This window comes from Eleginops maclovinus, chromosome 4 (genome assembly GCF_036324505.1).
Source record: "Eleginops maclovinus isolate JMC-PN-2008 ecotype Puerto Natales chromosome 4, JC_Emac_rtc_rv5, whole genome shotgun sequence".
Taxonomy (NCBI): Eukaryota; Metazoa; Chordata; class Actinopteri; order Perciformes; family Eleginopidae; genus Eleginops; species Eleginops maclovinus.
The window spans coordinates 35,930,738-35,948,732 of NC_086352.1; the positions used below are offsets into that span (position 1 = coordinate 35,930,738).

At 40.4% G+C, this 17,995-nt stretch overlaps 1 protein-coding gene across 1 annotated transcript in view; it reads left to right on the forward strand.

Moving 5' to 3' along the window:
* Positions 1-17,640, forward strand: part of LOC134863104 (mucin-5AC-like) — a 53,192-nt gene extending 35,552 nt beyond the window's left edge. Inside the window, exons 35-54 of the mRNA XM_063881371.1 lie at positions 4,302-4,472; positions 5,137-5,390; positions 5,559-5,730; positions 6,806-7,053; positions 7,234-7,417; positions 8,340-8,553; positions 9,280-9,452; positions 11,003-11,072; positions 12,071-12,192; positions 12,281-12,312; positions 12,417-12,585; positions 13,595-13,690; positions 14,161-14,201; positions 14,668-14,806; positions 15,438-15,550; positions 15,849-15,947; positions 16,258-16,386; positions 16,459-16,498; positions 16,640-16,760; positions 17,268-17,640. Of these exons, the coding sequence (XP_063737441.1) occupies positions 4,302-4,472; positions 5,137-5,390; positions 5,559-5,730; positions 6,806-7,053; positions 7,234-7,417; positions 8,340-8,553; positions 9,280-9,452; positions 11,003-11,072; positions 12,071-12,192; positions 12,281-12,312; positions 12,417-12,585; positions 13,595-13,690; positions 14,161-14,201; positions 14,668-14,806; positions 15,438-15,550; positions 15,849-15,947; positions 16,258-16,386; positions 16,459-16,498; positions 16,640-16,760; positions 17,268-17,469 (2,789 nt within the window). The 3' untranslated portion in view covers positions 17,470-17,640. The remainder of the gene's footprint in view (positions 1-4,301; positions 4,473-5,136; positions 5,391-5,558; positions 5,731-6,805; positions 7,054-7,233; positions 7,418-8,339; positions 8,554-9,279; positions 9,453-11,002; positions 11,073-12,070; positions 12,193-12,280; positions 12,313-12,416; positions 12,586-13,594; positions 13,691-14,160; positions 14,202-14,667; positions 14,807-15,437; positions 15,551-15,848; positions 15,948-16,257; positions 16,387-16,458; positions 16,499-16,639; positions 16,761-17,267) is intronic.
* Positions 17,641-17,995: the final 355 nt, after the last annotated feature.

Below are 17,995 nucleotides of genomic sequence, written 5' to 3' on the forward strand. Positions count from 1 at the left end.
TACAACAACGACAGGTGTTACGACAGAAAGTCCAGAAACTACAGTTGTAACATCAACACCCTCGGTTGTAACCAAAACTACTGAAGTTCCTGTAACAGAAACAGAGGGTACCACTGCCACACCTTTAGAAACAACAACCTCAGCAGGAACAACAGTAAATGTTGCAACAACTAAACCACCTAAAGAAGTCACCAGTGGCCCAGTTACAACCTCTACCACAGCTGTTGTGGAAACTACAACAACGCCGCCAGGTGTTACGACAGAAAGCACTGAAACTACAGTTGTAACATCAACACCCTCGGTTGTAACCAAAACTACTGAAGTTCCTGTTATAGCAACAGAGGGAACCACTGCCAAACCTTTAGAAACAACAACCTCAGCAGGAACAACAGTAATCGTTGCTACAACTAAACCACCTAAAGAAGTCACCAGTGGCCCAGTTACAACCTCTACCACAGCTGTTGTGGAAACTACAACAACGACAGGTGTTACGACAGAAAGTCCAGAAACTACAGTTGTAACATCAACACCCTCTGTTGCAACCAAAACTACTGAAGTTCCTGTAACAGAAACAGAGGGGACCACTGCCACACCTTTAGAAACAACAACCTCAGCAGGAACAACAGTAAACGTTGCTACAACTAAACCACCTAAAGAAGTCACCACTGGCCCAGTTACAACCTCTACCACAGCTGTTGTGGAAACTACAACAACGACAGGGTTTACGACAGAAAGTCCAGAAACTACAGTTGTAACATCAACACCCTCGGTTGTAACCAAAACTACTGAAGTTCCTGTAACAGAAACAGAGGGGACCACTGCCACACCTTTAGAAACAACAACCTCAGCAGGAACAACAGTAATCGTTGCTACAACTAAACCACCTAAAGAAGTCACCACTGGCCCAGTTACAACCTCTACCACAGCTGTTGTGAAAACTACAACAACGACAGGTGTTACGACAGAAAGTCCAGAAACTACAGTTGTAACATCAACACCCTCGGTTGTAACCAAAACTACTGAAGTTCCTGTTACAGCAACAGAGGGAACCACTGCCAAACCTTCAGAAACAACAACCTCAGCAGGAACAACAGTAATCGTTGCTACAACTAAACCACCTAAAGAAGTCACCACTGGCCCAGTTACAACCTCTACCACAGCTGTTGTGGAAACTACAACAACGACAGGTGTTACGACAGAAAGTCCAGAAACTACAGTTGTAACATCAACACCCTCGGTTGCAACCAAAACTACTGAAGTTCCTGTAACAGAAACAGAGGGGACCACTGCCACACCTTTAGAAACAACAACCTCAGCAGGAACAACAGTAATCGTTGCTACAACTAAACCACCTAAAGAGGTCACCAGTGGCCCAGTTACAACCTCTACCACAGCTGTTGTGGAAACTACAACAACGACAGGTGTTACGACAGAAAGTCCAGAAACTACAGTTGTAACATCAACACCCTCGGTTGTAACCAAAACTACTGAAGTTCCTGTTACAGCAACAGAGGGAACCACTGCCAAACCTTCAGAAACAACAACCTCAGCAGGAACAACAGTAATCGTTGCTACAACTAAACCACCTAAAGAAGTCACCACTGGCCCAGTTACAACCTCTACCACAGCTGTTGTGGAAACTACAACAACGACAGGTGTTACGACAGAAAGTCCAGAAACTACAGTTGTAACATCAACACCCTCGGTTGTAACCAAAACTACTGAAGTTCCTGTTACAGCAACAGAGGGAACCACTGCCAAACCTTCAGAAACAACAACCTCAGCAGGAACAACAGTAATCGTTGCTACAACTAAACCACCTAAAGAAGTCACCACTGTTCCAGTTACAACCTCTACCACAGCTGTTGTGGAAACTACAACAACGACAGGTGTTACAACAGAAAGTCCAGAAACTACAGTTGTAACATCAACACCCTCGGTTGTAACCAAAACTACAGAAATTCCTGTTACAGCAACAGAGGGAATCACTGCCAAACTTTCAGAAACAACAACCTCAGCAGGAACAACAGTAATCGTTGCTACAACTAAACCACCTAAAGAAGTCCCCACTGGCCCAGTTACAACCTCTACCACAGCTGTTGTGGAAACTACAACAACGACAGGTGTTACGACAGAAAGTCCAGAAACTACAGTTGTAACATCAACACCCTCGGTTGTAACCAAAACTACTGAAGTTCCTGTAACAGAAACAGAGGGTACCACTGCCACACCTTTAGAAACAACAACCTCAGCAGGAACAACAGTAAATGTTGCAACAACTAAACCACCTAAAGAAGTCACCAGTGGCCCAGTTACAACCTCTACCACAGCTGTTGTGGAAACTACAACAACGCCGCCAGGTGTTACGACAGAAAGCCCTGAAACTACAGTTGTAACATCAACACCCTCGGTTGTAACCAAAACTACTGAAGTTCCTGTTATAGCAACAGAGGGAACCACTGCCAAACCTTTAGAAACAACAACCTCAGCAGGAACAACAGTAATCGTTGCTACAACTAAACCACCTAAAGAAGTCACCAGTGGCCCAGTTACAACCTCTACCACAGCTGTTGTGGAAACTACAACAACGACAGGTGTTACGACAGAAAGTCCAGAAACTACAGTTGTAACATCAACACCCTCTGTTGCAACCAAAACTACTGAAGTTCCTGTAACAGAAACAGAGGGGACCACTGCCACACCTTTAGAAACAACAACCTCAGCAGGAACAACAGTAAACGTTGCTACAACTAAACCACCTAAAGAAGTCACCACTGGCCCAGTTACAACCTCTACCACAGCTGTTGTGGAAACTACAACAACGACAGGTGTTACGACAGAAAGTCCAGAAACTACAGTTGTAACATCAACACCCTCGGTTGTAACCAAAACTACTGAAGTTCCTCTTACAGCAACAGAGGGAACCACTGCCAAACCTTCAGAATCAACAACATCAGCAGGAACAACAGTAAAGATTGCTACAACTAAACCACCTAAAGAAGTCACCACTGGCCCAGTTACAACCTCTACCACAGCTGTTGTGGAAACTACAACAACGACAGGGTTTACGACAGAAAGTCCAGAAACTACAGTTGTAACATCAACACCCTCGGTTGTAACCAAAACTACTGAAGTTCCTGTAACAGAAACAGAGGGGACCACTGCCACACCTTTAGAAACAACAACCTCAGCAGGAACAACAGTAATCGTTGCTACAACTAAACCACCTAAAGAAGTCACCACTGGCCCAGTTACAACCTCTACCACAGCTGTTGTGAAAACTACAACAACGACAGGTGTTACGACAGAAAGTCCAGAAACTACAGTTGTAACATCAACACCCTCGGTTGTAACCAAAACTACTGAAGTTCCTGTTACAGCAACAGAGGGAACCACTGCCAAACCTTCAGAAACAACAACCTCAGCAGGAACAACAGTAATCGTTGCTACAACTAAACCACCTAAAGAAGTCACCAGTGGCCCAGTTACAACCTCTACCACAGCTGTTGTGGAAACTACAACAACGACAGGTGTTACGACAGAAAGTCCAGAAACTACAGTTGTAACATCAACACCCTCGGTTGTAACCAAAACTACTGAAGTTCCTGTTACAGCAACAGAGGGAACCACTGCCAAACCTTCAGAAACAACAACCTCAGCAGGAACAACAGTAATCGTTGCTACAACTAAACCACCTAAAGAAGTCACCACTGGCCCAGTTACAACTTCTACCACAGCTGTTGTGGAAACTACAACAACGACAGGTGTTACGACAGAAAGTCCAGAAACTACAGTTGTAACATCAACACCCTCGGTTGTAACCAAAACTACTGAAATTCCTGTTACAGCAACAGAGGGAATCACTGCCAAACTTTCAGAAACAACAACCTCAGCAGGAACAACAGTAATCGTTGCTACAACTAAACCACCTAAAGAAGTCCCCACTGGCCCAGTTACAACCTCTACCACAGCTGTTGTGGAAACTACAACAACGACAGGTGTTACGACAGAAAGTCCAGAAACTACAGTTGTAACATCAACACCCTCGGTTGTAACCAAAACTACTGAAGTTCCTGTAACAGAAACAGAGGGGACCACTGCCACACCTTTAGAAACAACAACCTCAGCAGGAACAACAGTAAACGTTGCTACAACTAAACCACCTAAAGAAGTCACCACTGTGCCGGTAACCACAGCTGTTTTTCAAACTACGACTTCAGTGTCGGGTGCCACAACAATCAGCTTAGTCACAGGAAAGCCACAACCCTCAACTGTTGTGGCTTCAAATATAACTACAGGAGAAACTTCTAAAGCTACAACTTCCATTGGCCCAATAACACAGACACTTCCAGGCACTAGAACTGTTTACACTACTGGGCCAATTCGAACCACCGTTTTTTCCACACCATCTCTGTTAACAACAACAACAAATTCATGTGTGTGCATTGTCAATGGGACCTCACACCAGCCTGGTAAGTTTACATTAATTTCCATTATACCATTATCTTGTTTTTTGTATCATGTATTCTCTTTACACAAGGTGCAGAGAAGACCTTTTTTTTTTTTCCTTTTCCGGGTTTTATTTTCTTTGTTCAATATTTTTATCTCAACTCTATGTCTTAAAGAAAATGATTGGTTTGTACATTAAAACGTCTACGCCTGCCTTAATCTATTCTTTTACCTAACCCTAATCCTCTAAAATTATTTGTACAATTATGCACAAAAGTATGTAATTATGTCATACATTTAGTTTCTAATAGAATGAGAAACCAGTATTATTTCAATTCCATTTTGATAAAGACATCATTACAAAGTGGGTCAAGATTGTTTAATAATACAAAAAATTACCTGGTTGAGGTCTTACTGTTTATATTCCACTCAAAGTTGTTTAATGATATGTTTCATCTCAATAATTGAACTACATGTTGATAACATATACTACGGATTAGTGCACTTTATTTGTACAAAGGGGGTTTAGATAAACAAGATATATTGTGGTCACATTAGCAGAGGAGTTACAACTCCTCTGCATACTTTTTTTAATATTAGATACATTTTTGTTTTTGGTGCAAACTATTTTTTTTAAATCAGAAATACTTGTATGTTTAACCTTTATCTCCACTCTGAATTTCACAGGGGACTTGCTGTACAATGTCACTGATGGCATAGGTTGGTGTTACGTTGCATATTGCAATGCATCCTGTAAAGTTGATATCCAATTCGCTTCATGTCCCACTACACCGATACCCAGCACAACCGCACAGTCTAGCACTGTTTCGTCTGGCACCACTACAAAGGCTGCAGTTTCTTCCACCACAACTGTTACTATCCCTTCATCTACTCCACCAACAACCCTACTGGACTGCAATGATGTTTATCCACCAAGAAAGGTGGGATAAAAGTAAAATGTTTTCGGAGTCATGATGGTGTTTTTAAAAGATTTTAAACATTTTGCTGAAACGGTAGCCATTTCATGTCCTAGTGTGTCCATTTAAAACAATGGATAAAATTATTTGAATTACACTCAATGTTATGACTTACTCGCAATACCCATACAGAATGGAGAGTCCTGGAAGGTCAGCAACTGCACCACAGCTACCTGCAACCAAGGCACAATCACAAAGACACCTACTAATTGTCCCAAATCACAAGAGCCCATATGTGCCAATGGACGGCAAGCTGTCAAAGTCTACGATGATAAAGGATGCTGCTTCCACCATGAATGTGAATGTAAGTAGCATTTTTAACTTTGCAGTACAGTTGACCATTTTTTACTTTATATAGTATGCAGTAAATATTCTTGTGTCAGTGTTCTCACCTGACATTCTTTCAAAGCATTGGCACTATAAACTAGAAAGCACTGAGAGGCAGATTTATTAAGGCAGCAACTAATCACATAGTTAGCTGAACTGATCCTGATACAGCGCTCCACACTCATTCTGTGAGTAAATAAAAACATTTAAAAATTCATAACTAAAGCCTAATTGGTTCATGCTTTTCTTTCTCATAATCATAAAATAGTATATGTATATTCTAATATGTACTTAGCCAGTATCAAACGTAGATTTATTTTCATTGCTACAACCTGCCTTTAGTATGGTGTAAATCTGACCTGACTAAACATAGCAAAATATGGAATCATCCTAAACTATCTTCCTGTTATGTGCATGACAATGATGAGTGAGACACACTTAGCAAACACTTGCTTGAATGACATGCAATTTGCAACTCCAATCTAGTCTATTCGTTTCATAGATAATGCAACACAAATGCTATCTCTATAGATGTGCATACCTCTTCCACTGAATCACATATAACAAGATAAATGTATCCATATAAAATTGAAAATTTGGAAAATGTTTAATTTGATCTGCATTAAAAATACACAGTCCTGTGAAATGCTATTCTACCAAGTCTTTTTGATTCAATACATGTAAAAGTCATTCATACTGTATAAGAAATAATCGACAAAATAGAGGACATTGGAATGGCATATTACAAATCAAAATTGCTTAACCCAAAAGTTATGTAGAATATGTGATTCAGATTGGATAAAAATGGTAGGAACAGTCTTAGAAATAGACTGTTTCAACATTATTTCACTAATGCATCCAGATACAGATCAAATAATAGTAATTTGTTTCTTGGGCCATTTTACGATTATTGACTTAATTACATCAAAACTGCTTCAGTAGTACCTCTTAAGTTTCACTCAATGGATTGTGTAGCAAATATAATAATTATGTTTTCTGCTTGGTTCAGTTCATACACATCATTTTCATTAAATATTTTTGTTTTTCTGCAGGTGTATGCAGTGTCTGGGCCCAAAACCACTACAAAACCTTTGATGGAAAATCATTCAATTTCAACGAGAGCTGCTCTTACTACCTGGTCAAAGAAATTATTACGAGACATAACCTGACTGTTATTGTAAACAACCATGACTGTGAGCCTTCAGACGTCACATTCTGTCCCCAGACTCTCACTATAACCTACCGATCCTACACAGTTGTTTTGTCTCAGTTGAAGACTGGAGGAACAGTGACTAATGCGGTAATCACACTTTCAAATTGTCAAATGTTTTTTTTCTTTCTTTTGTTACTCTCTCATGTCTTTCATTATTTTTGAGAGTACTGAATGAGCGGTTATTGTGATAACCAAAGTTGTGGGTTTCATGTTATTGTTCGAAATGCTACAGTCTTCTCTAATGTGTTTTGTGTCCTTGTCCCACAGGTGTATGTGAATAGGAAACGTATCTATCCCGCCTTCGAAAATTCTGTTCTATTCATCACTAGCACAGATATGGTGATAACATTGACGATACCAGAGATCAACACAAAAGTGGTCTATAGGAGCTCCTCAATCAGCATTGACCTACCTTATACCCTATTTGGCGGGAACACTGAGGGACAGTGTGGTGAGTGACACCTTTACTCATTGCATTAAGGAAATAATAAACATTTCAATGCGGCCCACAATCACAGTGCACCCGAGAGCTGCTTGTTGCACTGAAACTGCACTGTCAATGGCAGCTGGCAGTTACTGTAAGATGGCTTTTAGTGTTGATAGAAGAACAGTAAATGCAACAATTTAACACTGCTAAAAGAAACCATGGGCAGAACACTTTTAGGTTCAAATAAAATGTATTATTTTATATACACTTCTTAATTTGTCTTTTGTTGCTACAAAATAACAAGAATGTGCACATTAGTGAGATTTGACCATAAGAGTAATTAGCATCCCATATGTTTTCTGTCTTGTGTGGCTAAGATCATTCTCAAAAATGTAAAAAGGAGGATTTCATCGTGTTGGAACTTCAAGTCCAGCTATCTGGAATAAGCAGACAAGACTAGTGATGTCAGCAGTAATATTAGAGGAAAACTTTGGCATGGGCAGATCAGCGCACAAAGCGTGTGTCTTTCTAAGTCAAAGTATTCAATGACTAGAATAAGAGGCGGAGACTCTACTGAGACTCGCTGGCTGCGGGAACATTTTCCAGAAATACTTAGCTGTGGATCGTTGTGTCAAAATAGGCCAATTAAAATTATGAACCTAAAAACCAGAAAAAGTCAGTAAATTAATAAGCCAAGTTGACCTCTCCTCAATATGGTGAAAAATAGATTTACAAAGTATTATTGTGGGTAAGTGAGGTGCAGGGGAAGCTCATTGCCTGCTGGTGTGAACGTGAGCATGAATGGCTGTTGCATGTGATTACCTGGCAATGTGTCTAGGGCGTTCCATGTCTATTGCAACTCAATTCAACCCTAACCATTATCATAACAGCTAGTTCTTGTGTGAGCCCCAAAACGTTGTCTTCATCCTCCTGTCTCTTTTTCCAGGGACCTGTGATAACTCACAGAACAATGACTGTCGCTCTCCAAACGGCCAGGTGGACAGCTGCTCGGACTCTGCAGGCCAGTGGCAAGTCCCAGGCACACCGTGTGTTACCCCTACAACCCCAACTATTACAACATCACCCACCACCAGCTCAAAACCACCAACCACAACGCAGCCCCCTTGCAAACCTCCAATTTGTAATATCCTAACAAGCAGGTGAGAGGAACCACCATCTTTAATAAGATAAGATGTACCTTTATTAATCCCTGTGGGGAAAGGAGTTCAGGAGTTTAAGCAGCAACAGAGTGAGAAAGAAAAACAGTACAGATTCACAAAAGGATAATAAAAGAATAAACTAAAACATGATGTACAGGTAAGTAACTGTTTAAAACAAACTGTTAGAACAAAAAATGAATTAAATGAAAATATATACAGTCATTTATTTAACTATGTAACAATGACATCTTCAGGGCTTGGTAGAAAGAAACAAGGTGAAATTATAGCTCAATTCTTCACATAATGTGAAGATTAAAAAAGAGTCATATATCAACATTTCCTATTGGCATAAACTATGCCAAAGTATTAACGGATTTTCTTCGACTAATACGAGACTCAGAAGTCCAGACCCTTATTTAACTAAAACTATTTAACTCAAACAAAGTTGACGAGGAACAATACACACATACCTACTTAGCCACAGCACCCCAAGACTATGGACATTTTTATCAGACTATCCCATTTTAAAGTCTAACCAACCAACCAACCAACCAGTAATAGTTACTTGATGATAAAAACAAGGGAACAATATAAAGTAAGAGGATAAGGGTTGAGATCTTTATTGAAATGCATGTTGAATGCAGGTTTATTTTATTGCCTTCCATCACCTCTTAGAGGATGTTTATAGTTTTCTTATTACTTTCCTGGCTTGTCTGTTCCTTCTAGTGTCTTTAAAGCATGCCACAAAGTCGTACCTCCGGGACCATTTGTGACTGGCTGTGTGTTTGACAATTGCAACCTTGGCAATAAAACCTGCACCAGCCTGGAGGCCTATGCCACTGAGTGCTCTAATGAAGGGGTCTGTATCGATTGGAGGAATGCGACCAATGGGCGCTGTGGTAAGATAAACTATTTACTATTTGCACTATTACAACTTCTAACCATACATATTGCTGCTACTTTCTTACGGATACACTGTGAACTCTCTTATCCTTATTTTATTGTTTATTTAGCATTAGCAAATGTCTGCATCTGCTGTGCACTTTATTATTTATTGTTACTCAATGTCAGGATATGTCTGTCTCATCTGTTGTGCCCGTGCACTTATTGTTTACTTTAGTGTTAGGAAATGTCTTGTCTTATCTGTAGTGCCTGTGCACTTTACCTCTTCACTGTGGGATAGAGAGAAACGTTTTTTCAATTCCTTTGTATGTCTGGTACATGTGGAGAGATTGACAATAAAGCTGACTTTGACTTTAAAGTCAATAGGGTGTATAAGTAAAGAGCCCTCCTCGACTCCTAGCTTCGCGTCTTAGCCCCGCCCACAGGAGATGCGAGCGGAGGAGTCGAGGAGGGGAACCGAGGAGAGAGGAGGGGAAGCAACAGGTGTTTGGAGAAATGAGAAATCCTCTCCTCTGAGCATTCATTCTGAAGCGATGTCCATTAATTATGACAGGAGGCACAGCAGCATTTTGTCTGATGGGCATAATTGTGTATACATTTATTTTAAATTCATTAACAATGACATGAAAACAGGCTACTGATGCAGACAGCCACTGGGATGATTTGACTGAGGGGGAAATATTCTTCATAACATGAAATGAACGGATTTAACAATGGAATATCCTGTGGACATGCTTAATTATATATATACGATTTCAGGATCAAACAAGTATCAGAGCACTCTCATAATAACGTAACACCATCAGAGACTGGATATATGTTCCTCTTCTCTCTCTGGTCTGGGGAAATGAAATTACTGGCCAAAAGGTTTTATTTACAGTTATTAAAAGTAAGCAGTTGCAACCAGACCAACTGAGACCTGTCCCATCTGTCTGCCGCATATACGCAAACACAAACACCTATACACTGTACATCATGCACCTACACACAGCATATAATATATCAGGCTACAGCCGCTGTTTATTTCATTATGTGAAGCACTATATGGATTTATGAAATATATCTCCTGTTTAATAAGTAGCCTATATTGTAGGTCTGTTATATATATTACTGAGTGATATATAGTATACACACTGCTCTGCTTTCTGCACGGACCTCACAGCTGTTCTCACTGTAAACATCGCCTCACGATTAAAGCAGTTTTATTAAAAACATAAGTAGCCTAATATCCAGGGGGCGTGTGATCAGTGAGTAACAAACGGTGAAGGGCAGAAAGTTTGATGCGCATTTGAGCCTCTTAAATAACTTTACAAACAGTTTGCAGAGCTGTCATTGGTTCAGATAAGCCCAGCCGTGTGTCACGCCTCTGTTAAACATCACTGTTGCCGGAAATACAATCCCAGGAGGATACATCAGTGTGTCCTCAGTTGTATCTCTTCCGGAGAGCCTTCTCGATCCTCGATGTGTATTCGAGAAATGAGAAAGGGCTAAGGGGTTGCATGGAGTTTTGATAAAATGTGTTTATAAACGTGTTTACATTTTACAGAGCAAACCTGTCCAAGCAACAAAGTGTACAAGGCCTGTGGCAGCAGCGTGGAGCCGACATGCAATAACAGGTAACAAATGTGATCTTTGCTGATTGTTTTATATCTTTAGAGATCTTAACATTTTCCCTGTTTCCTTATCAAGAATGAATTCAAAATGTATTCAAAATCAAAATGTACAAATAAACATTTCTGAGATAACAAGAATAACACCAGGCAATATACATATATTGCCTCCCTTCTCTTCAATGACAGTCCAAAGCCTTCCATTCATGGAGTCTGTCAGTTTCTTGATCTGTTGACCATCAACCACAGCCTCCCAGACTCTGTTCAGAGAGGGTTATGTCTCCCTGTTTAAGAAGGGCCCACACATTCTCAGTAGGGTTTAGGTCAGGTGAGGAAGGGGGCCATGTTCTTATTCTTTCATCTTTAAGGCCTTTACTGGCTAGCCACACAGAGGAGTACTTTGAGGCATGCAATGGAGCGTTGTCCTGTATCAAATCATGGTCCTTTTGAAAGATGCAGACTTCTTCCTGTGCCACTGATGGAAGAAAGGGTCTTCTAAAAACTGGCATACGGTTCAGGAGTCGATTAGATTTTTGAGTCCATCTTCAACCAAAAAAGGTCAAACTAGCTGATCTTTAATAATTCCAGCCCAACCTTGCTGTCGTCTGAGTCGAGGGGAGCTCTGGTGCGCGTTACTGCTCCAGCCCCGAGCTCATCCATCTGGTCCATCAAGAGTTTCCTCTTATCAGTCCATAAAGCCTTTGAAAATCTGTCTTCAGATATTTCTTGGCATCTCTTTTTTGGCACATTTTGCCTGAGGAAAAGTAGCTGCCTAATAATTACGTACACCTTGATATAGGGTGTTGGTCTCTTTAGGCCACACCCCCCCCTCATTATACAAATACACATCACCTTGATATGCTTGAATCCAACACGCATTTATATAGCTTGGGTTGGACAATATGCATGAAAATATGATATGGTAAAAATACTCACTTGCCTAATAATTGTGCACACAGTCCTTTCATCACTGTATTTACCGGTTATTCAATTTCTAAAATCAGATACAACAAAAAGTTCGACACAGATACTAATGCATCCACGAACAACACCACGGAGGGCTGCTTCTGTCCTCCTGGCACCATCTTATTCAACACCGTCTATGACATATGTGTTGCCTCCTGTGGTAAGAGCAGATCCTTTGGAAAATCGTCAGAAAATATATGTTTCTAAAAAACCTGAAGAACACCGACTTGTTCCTTTTTGAATTTCAGATTGCGTTGGACCTGATGGTAAACCCAAAAAGGTAATATGTAAATGTAATATAGATAATATGTCACATATATATTTCATATAATCAGGTACACAAAGCATGAGCTCTGTCTCAACTGGTTCCTGTCTCGTAAACAGCCTGGTGATACATGGATAAGTGGCTGCAACACATGTAAGTGTGACAAAGATTCCATGAGCATCCAGTGTGAGCCTGCACCCTGCCCCACAGTGCAGAGCCCTGTCTGCAGCGGACCGGGCCAGCAGCTGGTCAACAACACAGACGGCTGCTGCACAACACAGTCCTGCGGTCAGTTGAAGTATCACATAGTTAGATTTCATTCTGTGACTTTGTGTTGTCAACAAATGAATGGCAGGAACATCTGTCTCCGACAAAGACAGACCTGCATGCTTTCTTTTTATGGAATCGGTGAAAAATCTGACTGATCTCTGCCACATTCTGAAATAATTTGGAAATATGCTGACTTCAACAATCCTGACATACTGACATGATATAGATGTCTATCCCTTGTGCAATTTATTAGGTGTTTATTGCATATTCAAATTATTTTTTAAGACTGAATTATCACGGCTGTTGACCTAAACCTCTTGCAGAAGCTTCCCTCCCCCTTGAGAGAAACTACCACTGTCAGCTCACTTATAGTATGAATATGTAAGAATGTAACAGAACGCTTGGTGGTTGTAGATTTCCTAATCTTATTAACATTGCTAATAGGCCTGTTTTTTTTGCAGCATAGTCAAACAACAACTTTGAAGCCATTGCTTACTGATATACACACTGAAATGCATTAGGTAAACTACATAGCATTAATTTAGCTGACACTTTGATCCAAGACAACTCACAGTAAGTACATCCAACCATGTACAACCCCTATAAGAGTAGGAATAATGCAAAGAAGTCTTATTCAAGCAAAGGTGTAGTCAGTTTTTATTCTGCAAAGACACATGTGTATAGTTTATTCTGTCCTTATGTCAACAGGTTGAAAGATTATTTTTTTGTTGAGCTTGGAAATCCCATCTTATTCAATCACAATGTTCATTCTCCTGTTGTTGCTGAAAGTCATGAGACAGGTCTTCGATAAAGCTGCTAAGTGTTGAGCATATCATACAGCCATCAGGTGTGAGTGTGTCAAACTGATTTAGTGCCTTTCTCTCAGTAGATTCTCCCACTAACTTGTAATGAACCATTGAAACATGCAGGACTGCTGTTAAGGTTCTTTAAGTTATTGTTATAAAAGGTACATTGAAACTGATTTCAGCACTTACATATAATCATCCAATCCTTTCGTCCGAAACAGATTGTAATGTAAACCTGTGTCCAGGACCAATCAACTGCCCATTGGGTTTCCAACTCAACATTACCAGCGGCGACTGCTGCCAGTCCTACGAGTGTGGTATGTGACTTATTTTATCAACACAGGATTATATGCCGGTGTAAAACACAAAAACAGCAATGAGCTCTCCTGTGGATAGAAGCCTTAAGTTGTTAGTTTAAAACTTTAATGCAATCCAACACAATCAAAGCCTTCTATATACTTTTGTTGTCCTGAAGTAATTGTGGTCCAAAAGCGTTTAAAGAGTTTAAAATATTTTTCGACATCAGATTTTAAGATGCATTTAAAAATTCTGTGAAGGCAGAAAAATGCTTTCCAGGCTTCAATCCGGCTATTCAGTGTTGGAATGAAATAACATGAATTAACAAATTTAATATTTGTTCACAATGTATTGTTAAAAAAGTACATCTGAAATAATTGATGTTCACTTTTAGGGCTTTTTAACAGTTACCCATTAACATAAATAGATCAATATGCATTCAGTAAAAAGGTACACAGCCCAACTAACTCATAGCTCTTTGTTTTTGCAGTTCCTAAGGGTGTATGTGTCTATGACATGAATGAGTATAAGGTAAGTCCAAACTCCATATAACAATATAACTACATCATTGTGTGGTTGCCTGAAATAGCAGAAAAATGCAAGACTTCCATTAGTTGTATTGAACCACAGCCTGTTACACTGATTTCATCATCAGCTATTTGTGAGATATTACATAAACACAAGAGGCGCAGTAGGTCTGACCTGCTGCCACTAACCAGAAACACTTTTTTTCACTGTTGACTCCATAAAAAAATGATGATGCAGTATTGGAATCACTACCCATCGAAATGTACCTGTCCATCGTTATGACTTATGGAATCCTATGTTTTTTTTAATTAGTCAGAATGTACATGAAACATACCAGTTCTGAAAGGCAACAATGGATCATTTAGTCCTTAGTCCTTGACAATTGAAATAAGCACAGTCGGGATATCTTCCATAGAATAATGAACAGGTGTTTGAGAGTAAATAATCAATGTTTACTCTATATCTATAGCCTGATGAAAAGATACCAACAGAAACCACACCAGAACCACCATTAGAATCACCTTCATCACCACCAACAACAGAACAACAATCAGGAACCACAGCACCATCAGGAGCAGGACAACCATCAGGAACTACAACAGCACAATCAGGAGCTGGGCAACCATCAGGAACTACAACAGCACAACCAAGAGCTGGGCAACCATCAGGAACTACAACAGCACAACCAAGAGCTGGGCAACCATCAGGAACTACAACAGCACCATCAGGAGCAGGACAACAATCAGGAACCACAGCACCATCAGGAGCAGGACAACCATCAGGAACTACAACAGCACAATTAGGAGCTGGGCAACCATCAGGAACTACAACAGCACAATTAGGAGCAGGACAACCATCAGGAACTACAACAGCACAATTAGGAGCTGGGCAACCATCAGGAACTACAACAGCACAATTAGGAGCTGGGCAACCATCAGGAACTACAACAGCACAATCAGGAGCTGGGCAACCATCAGGAACCACAGCACCATCAGGAGCAGGGACAACCATCAGGAACTACAACAGCACAATTAGGAGCTGGGCAACCATCAGGAACTACAACAGCACAATCAGGAGCTGGGCAACCATCAGGAACTACAATAGCACCATCAGGAGCTGGGCAACCATCAGGAACCACAGTACAATCAGGAGCTGGGCAACCATCAGGAACCACAACGGCGTCATCAGGAGCTGGGCTACCATCCGGAACCACAACATCCCTATCAGGACCATCGGGACCTTACAAACCAAAACCCTGCCAAGAGTGTTTCTGTGGCCGCAACATGGATCCCATCACTAGGTTGAACATCATTAACTGCAGACCTGTTGTCTGCAACACAGAATGCTCCAAAGTAAGCTAATTCACAGGATATAAATACACACACAGACACACACACTTTTTCCTTAGTAAAGGTACGTTTTACATGATTTATCTACTGTCCATTGATAGAGTGATGAATATCTATTCAAAAATCCCAGTTAAGTTTTCCAACTATAATATCAAGTTCCCATAGATGCTCAGTTCATTTGAAATGCTTATCACAAAACCTACCTACACATGGACACTTAAGTGCACAACCACAACTTCAGACATATTGTAGCCTAGTCTTACAAGGCCGAAGGACTCACTCTTTCCGTCTCTGTTTCCAGGGTTATGAATATCAGACCGTACATGGAAAGTGCTGTGGGAAATGTGTTCAGAAGAGCTGCATTTTCACCACACATGGGAACACCACACATATTCTTGAGGTTGGTCCCACAGCTGTGCCAATGTTTCCTCACATTTTTGCTGACCAGTAGTATGAGAAAATGAATGACACTCGTAGCAGACGTGTAAGACCTGAACATTAAGATAGTTGTTAATTACAGTTAGTCAAAGAAAAAAACAATTTGTATAATTAAAAAGCTAAAACTATTACTAAACTTGTATTGAAAAAGTTTTCAAAGTAGTGGTAGCCTTTCTCTAATACAGTAGCAGTTGAGCAGTGTTTGTGAGCGAGGCAAATGAACCACCCTTGTTGAATATCTGACTGAGTTTCTGCTTTTGCCATTGATACAGCTCAACAACACCTTTGTTCCCAATAATGACAAGTGTGTGAAATATACCTGTGAGAAGATAAATGGACAGCTTATTACCAAGGAGACCAAGACGACCTGTTCTCCCTTTAACCCCTTGGACTGTGAACCTGTGAGTTTATCTTACCATTAACACCACAACCCAACTGTCCAACCCCAAACATGACGTATCTTTTTCATGCAGGGCACCGAGACTACTGACGCTACTGGATGCTGCCAAACCTGTAAGTTAGTGGAGTCAAAGTATTTGAATTATGTCTACTAAATGCGAAATGATCATTTGGATTTAAGGATGGGAAGCATCAAAGGACATATCTGTGAATCATGTGCCATTGTTAGAGCCTAACAGTTGCTGTGTGTTCCAGGCAAGCGGAAGAGTGTCTGTGAGATAAAGAGTAAGCTAACACTCGTGGAAGTGAACGGCTGTAAGAGCGCACAGCCGGTCAACATTACATCCTGCGCTGGACACTGTGGAAGCTCGTCCATGTGAGTATTTTTAGTGCTTCATTTGAATGTTTACTTAATCGAAAAATCCACCAAGTTTCACGGAAATTTGAAGGGCAGCACTTTCTGGTGTCATAAGAAATTGATTTATATCAGTTTGTGTGAAGGGTGGCTGTCCGCAGTGGCTGCCTCACTGGACTCACAATCTCCTGTCAAAGGGCCCAATTATGGGGGGAACCAGAAAGGCCTCATTCAACATGAATGATCTTGACCTGGTTCACAAGTTTTGACAATTGTTGCTAGATTAATGTGTTATGAAAGCCAAAGGGAGAATTTCCCTGTCAGAAAAAAGTGTAAATAGAAATAAACACCATGTCAGCACAATACTAATTACAATAATGAGGAACTTACAACAAGTATCCAATATTAAGACAGGCCAACAGTATTTGATTATATATATAATTTCTGATCCAGTCATGTTGAAGCAGCTGTTATTTCCGGTGCAAAAGGTGAAAACTGTTGTCTGTGTGTGTGTGTGTGTGTCTGCAGGTATTCGGCAGCAGCTAACATGATGATGCGCCAGTGTGAGTGTTGCCAAGAGGCCAGCGTAAGTAAAAAGAGTGTGGAGCTGACTTGTGCTAATGGCTTAAAGATGAACCACAGCTACACTGCAGTTGAGACGTGCAGCTGCAGAAAGTCAGAATGTGAGCCTGGGACCACATCAGAACCACTTCAACGCAGGAGACGCTGATCTACAGTGCTGTCCACCCGACTGAAGCCTTAGAAACACTGAGCAAGACTTAACCTACTTATTCTTGTCAGGTGTATTATTTATAGCTAAAAATGTGCTCTCCATTTTCACTACATACTACTGGGATGTAAAGTTTTTTGGATGATTATTAATAAAATGATACTTCAGCAATAGTGGTTTTGACTATCTTATTGATCCCTTGGGAATTACTAATATGAGAAATAGCTCATTATGATGTTCAGTGATGGGCAAGTTACTTCCAAAATGTAATACAGTACATATTACTTATTACTGTCTTTTTAAAGTAATAAGTTACATTTATTATTACTGTCTCTGAACTGTAATGCGTTACACTACTTTTGCATTACTTTGAGTTACTTTCACCAAAATAACCTCTAAAGTATGACTTTAAATGCTAAAATGTAGTTTATTGCAGCTCATTAATTAAAGCTATCTATGGCAGTATGCTGAAATTAAACTCATGCTCCGTTTAAGGGGGCTGAATAATATGTGCTGCAGGTAACAT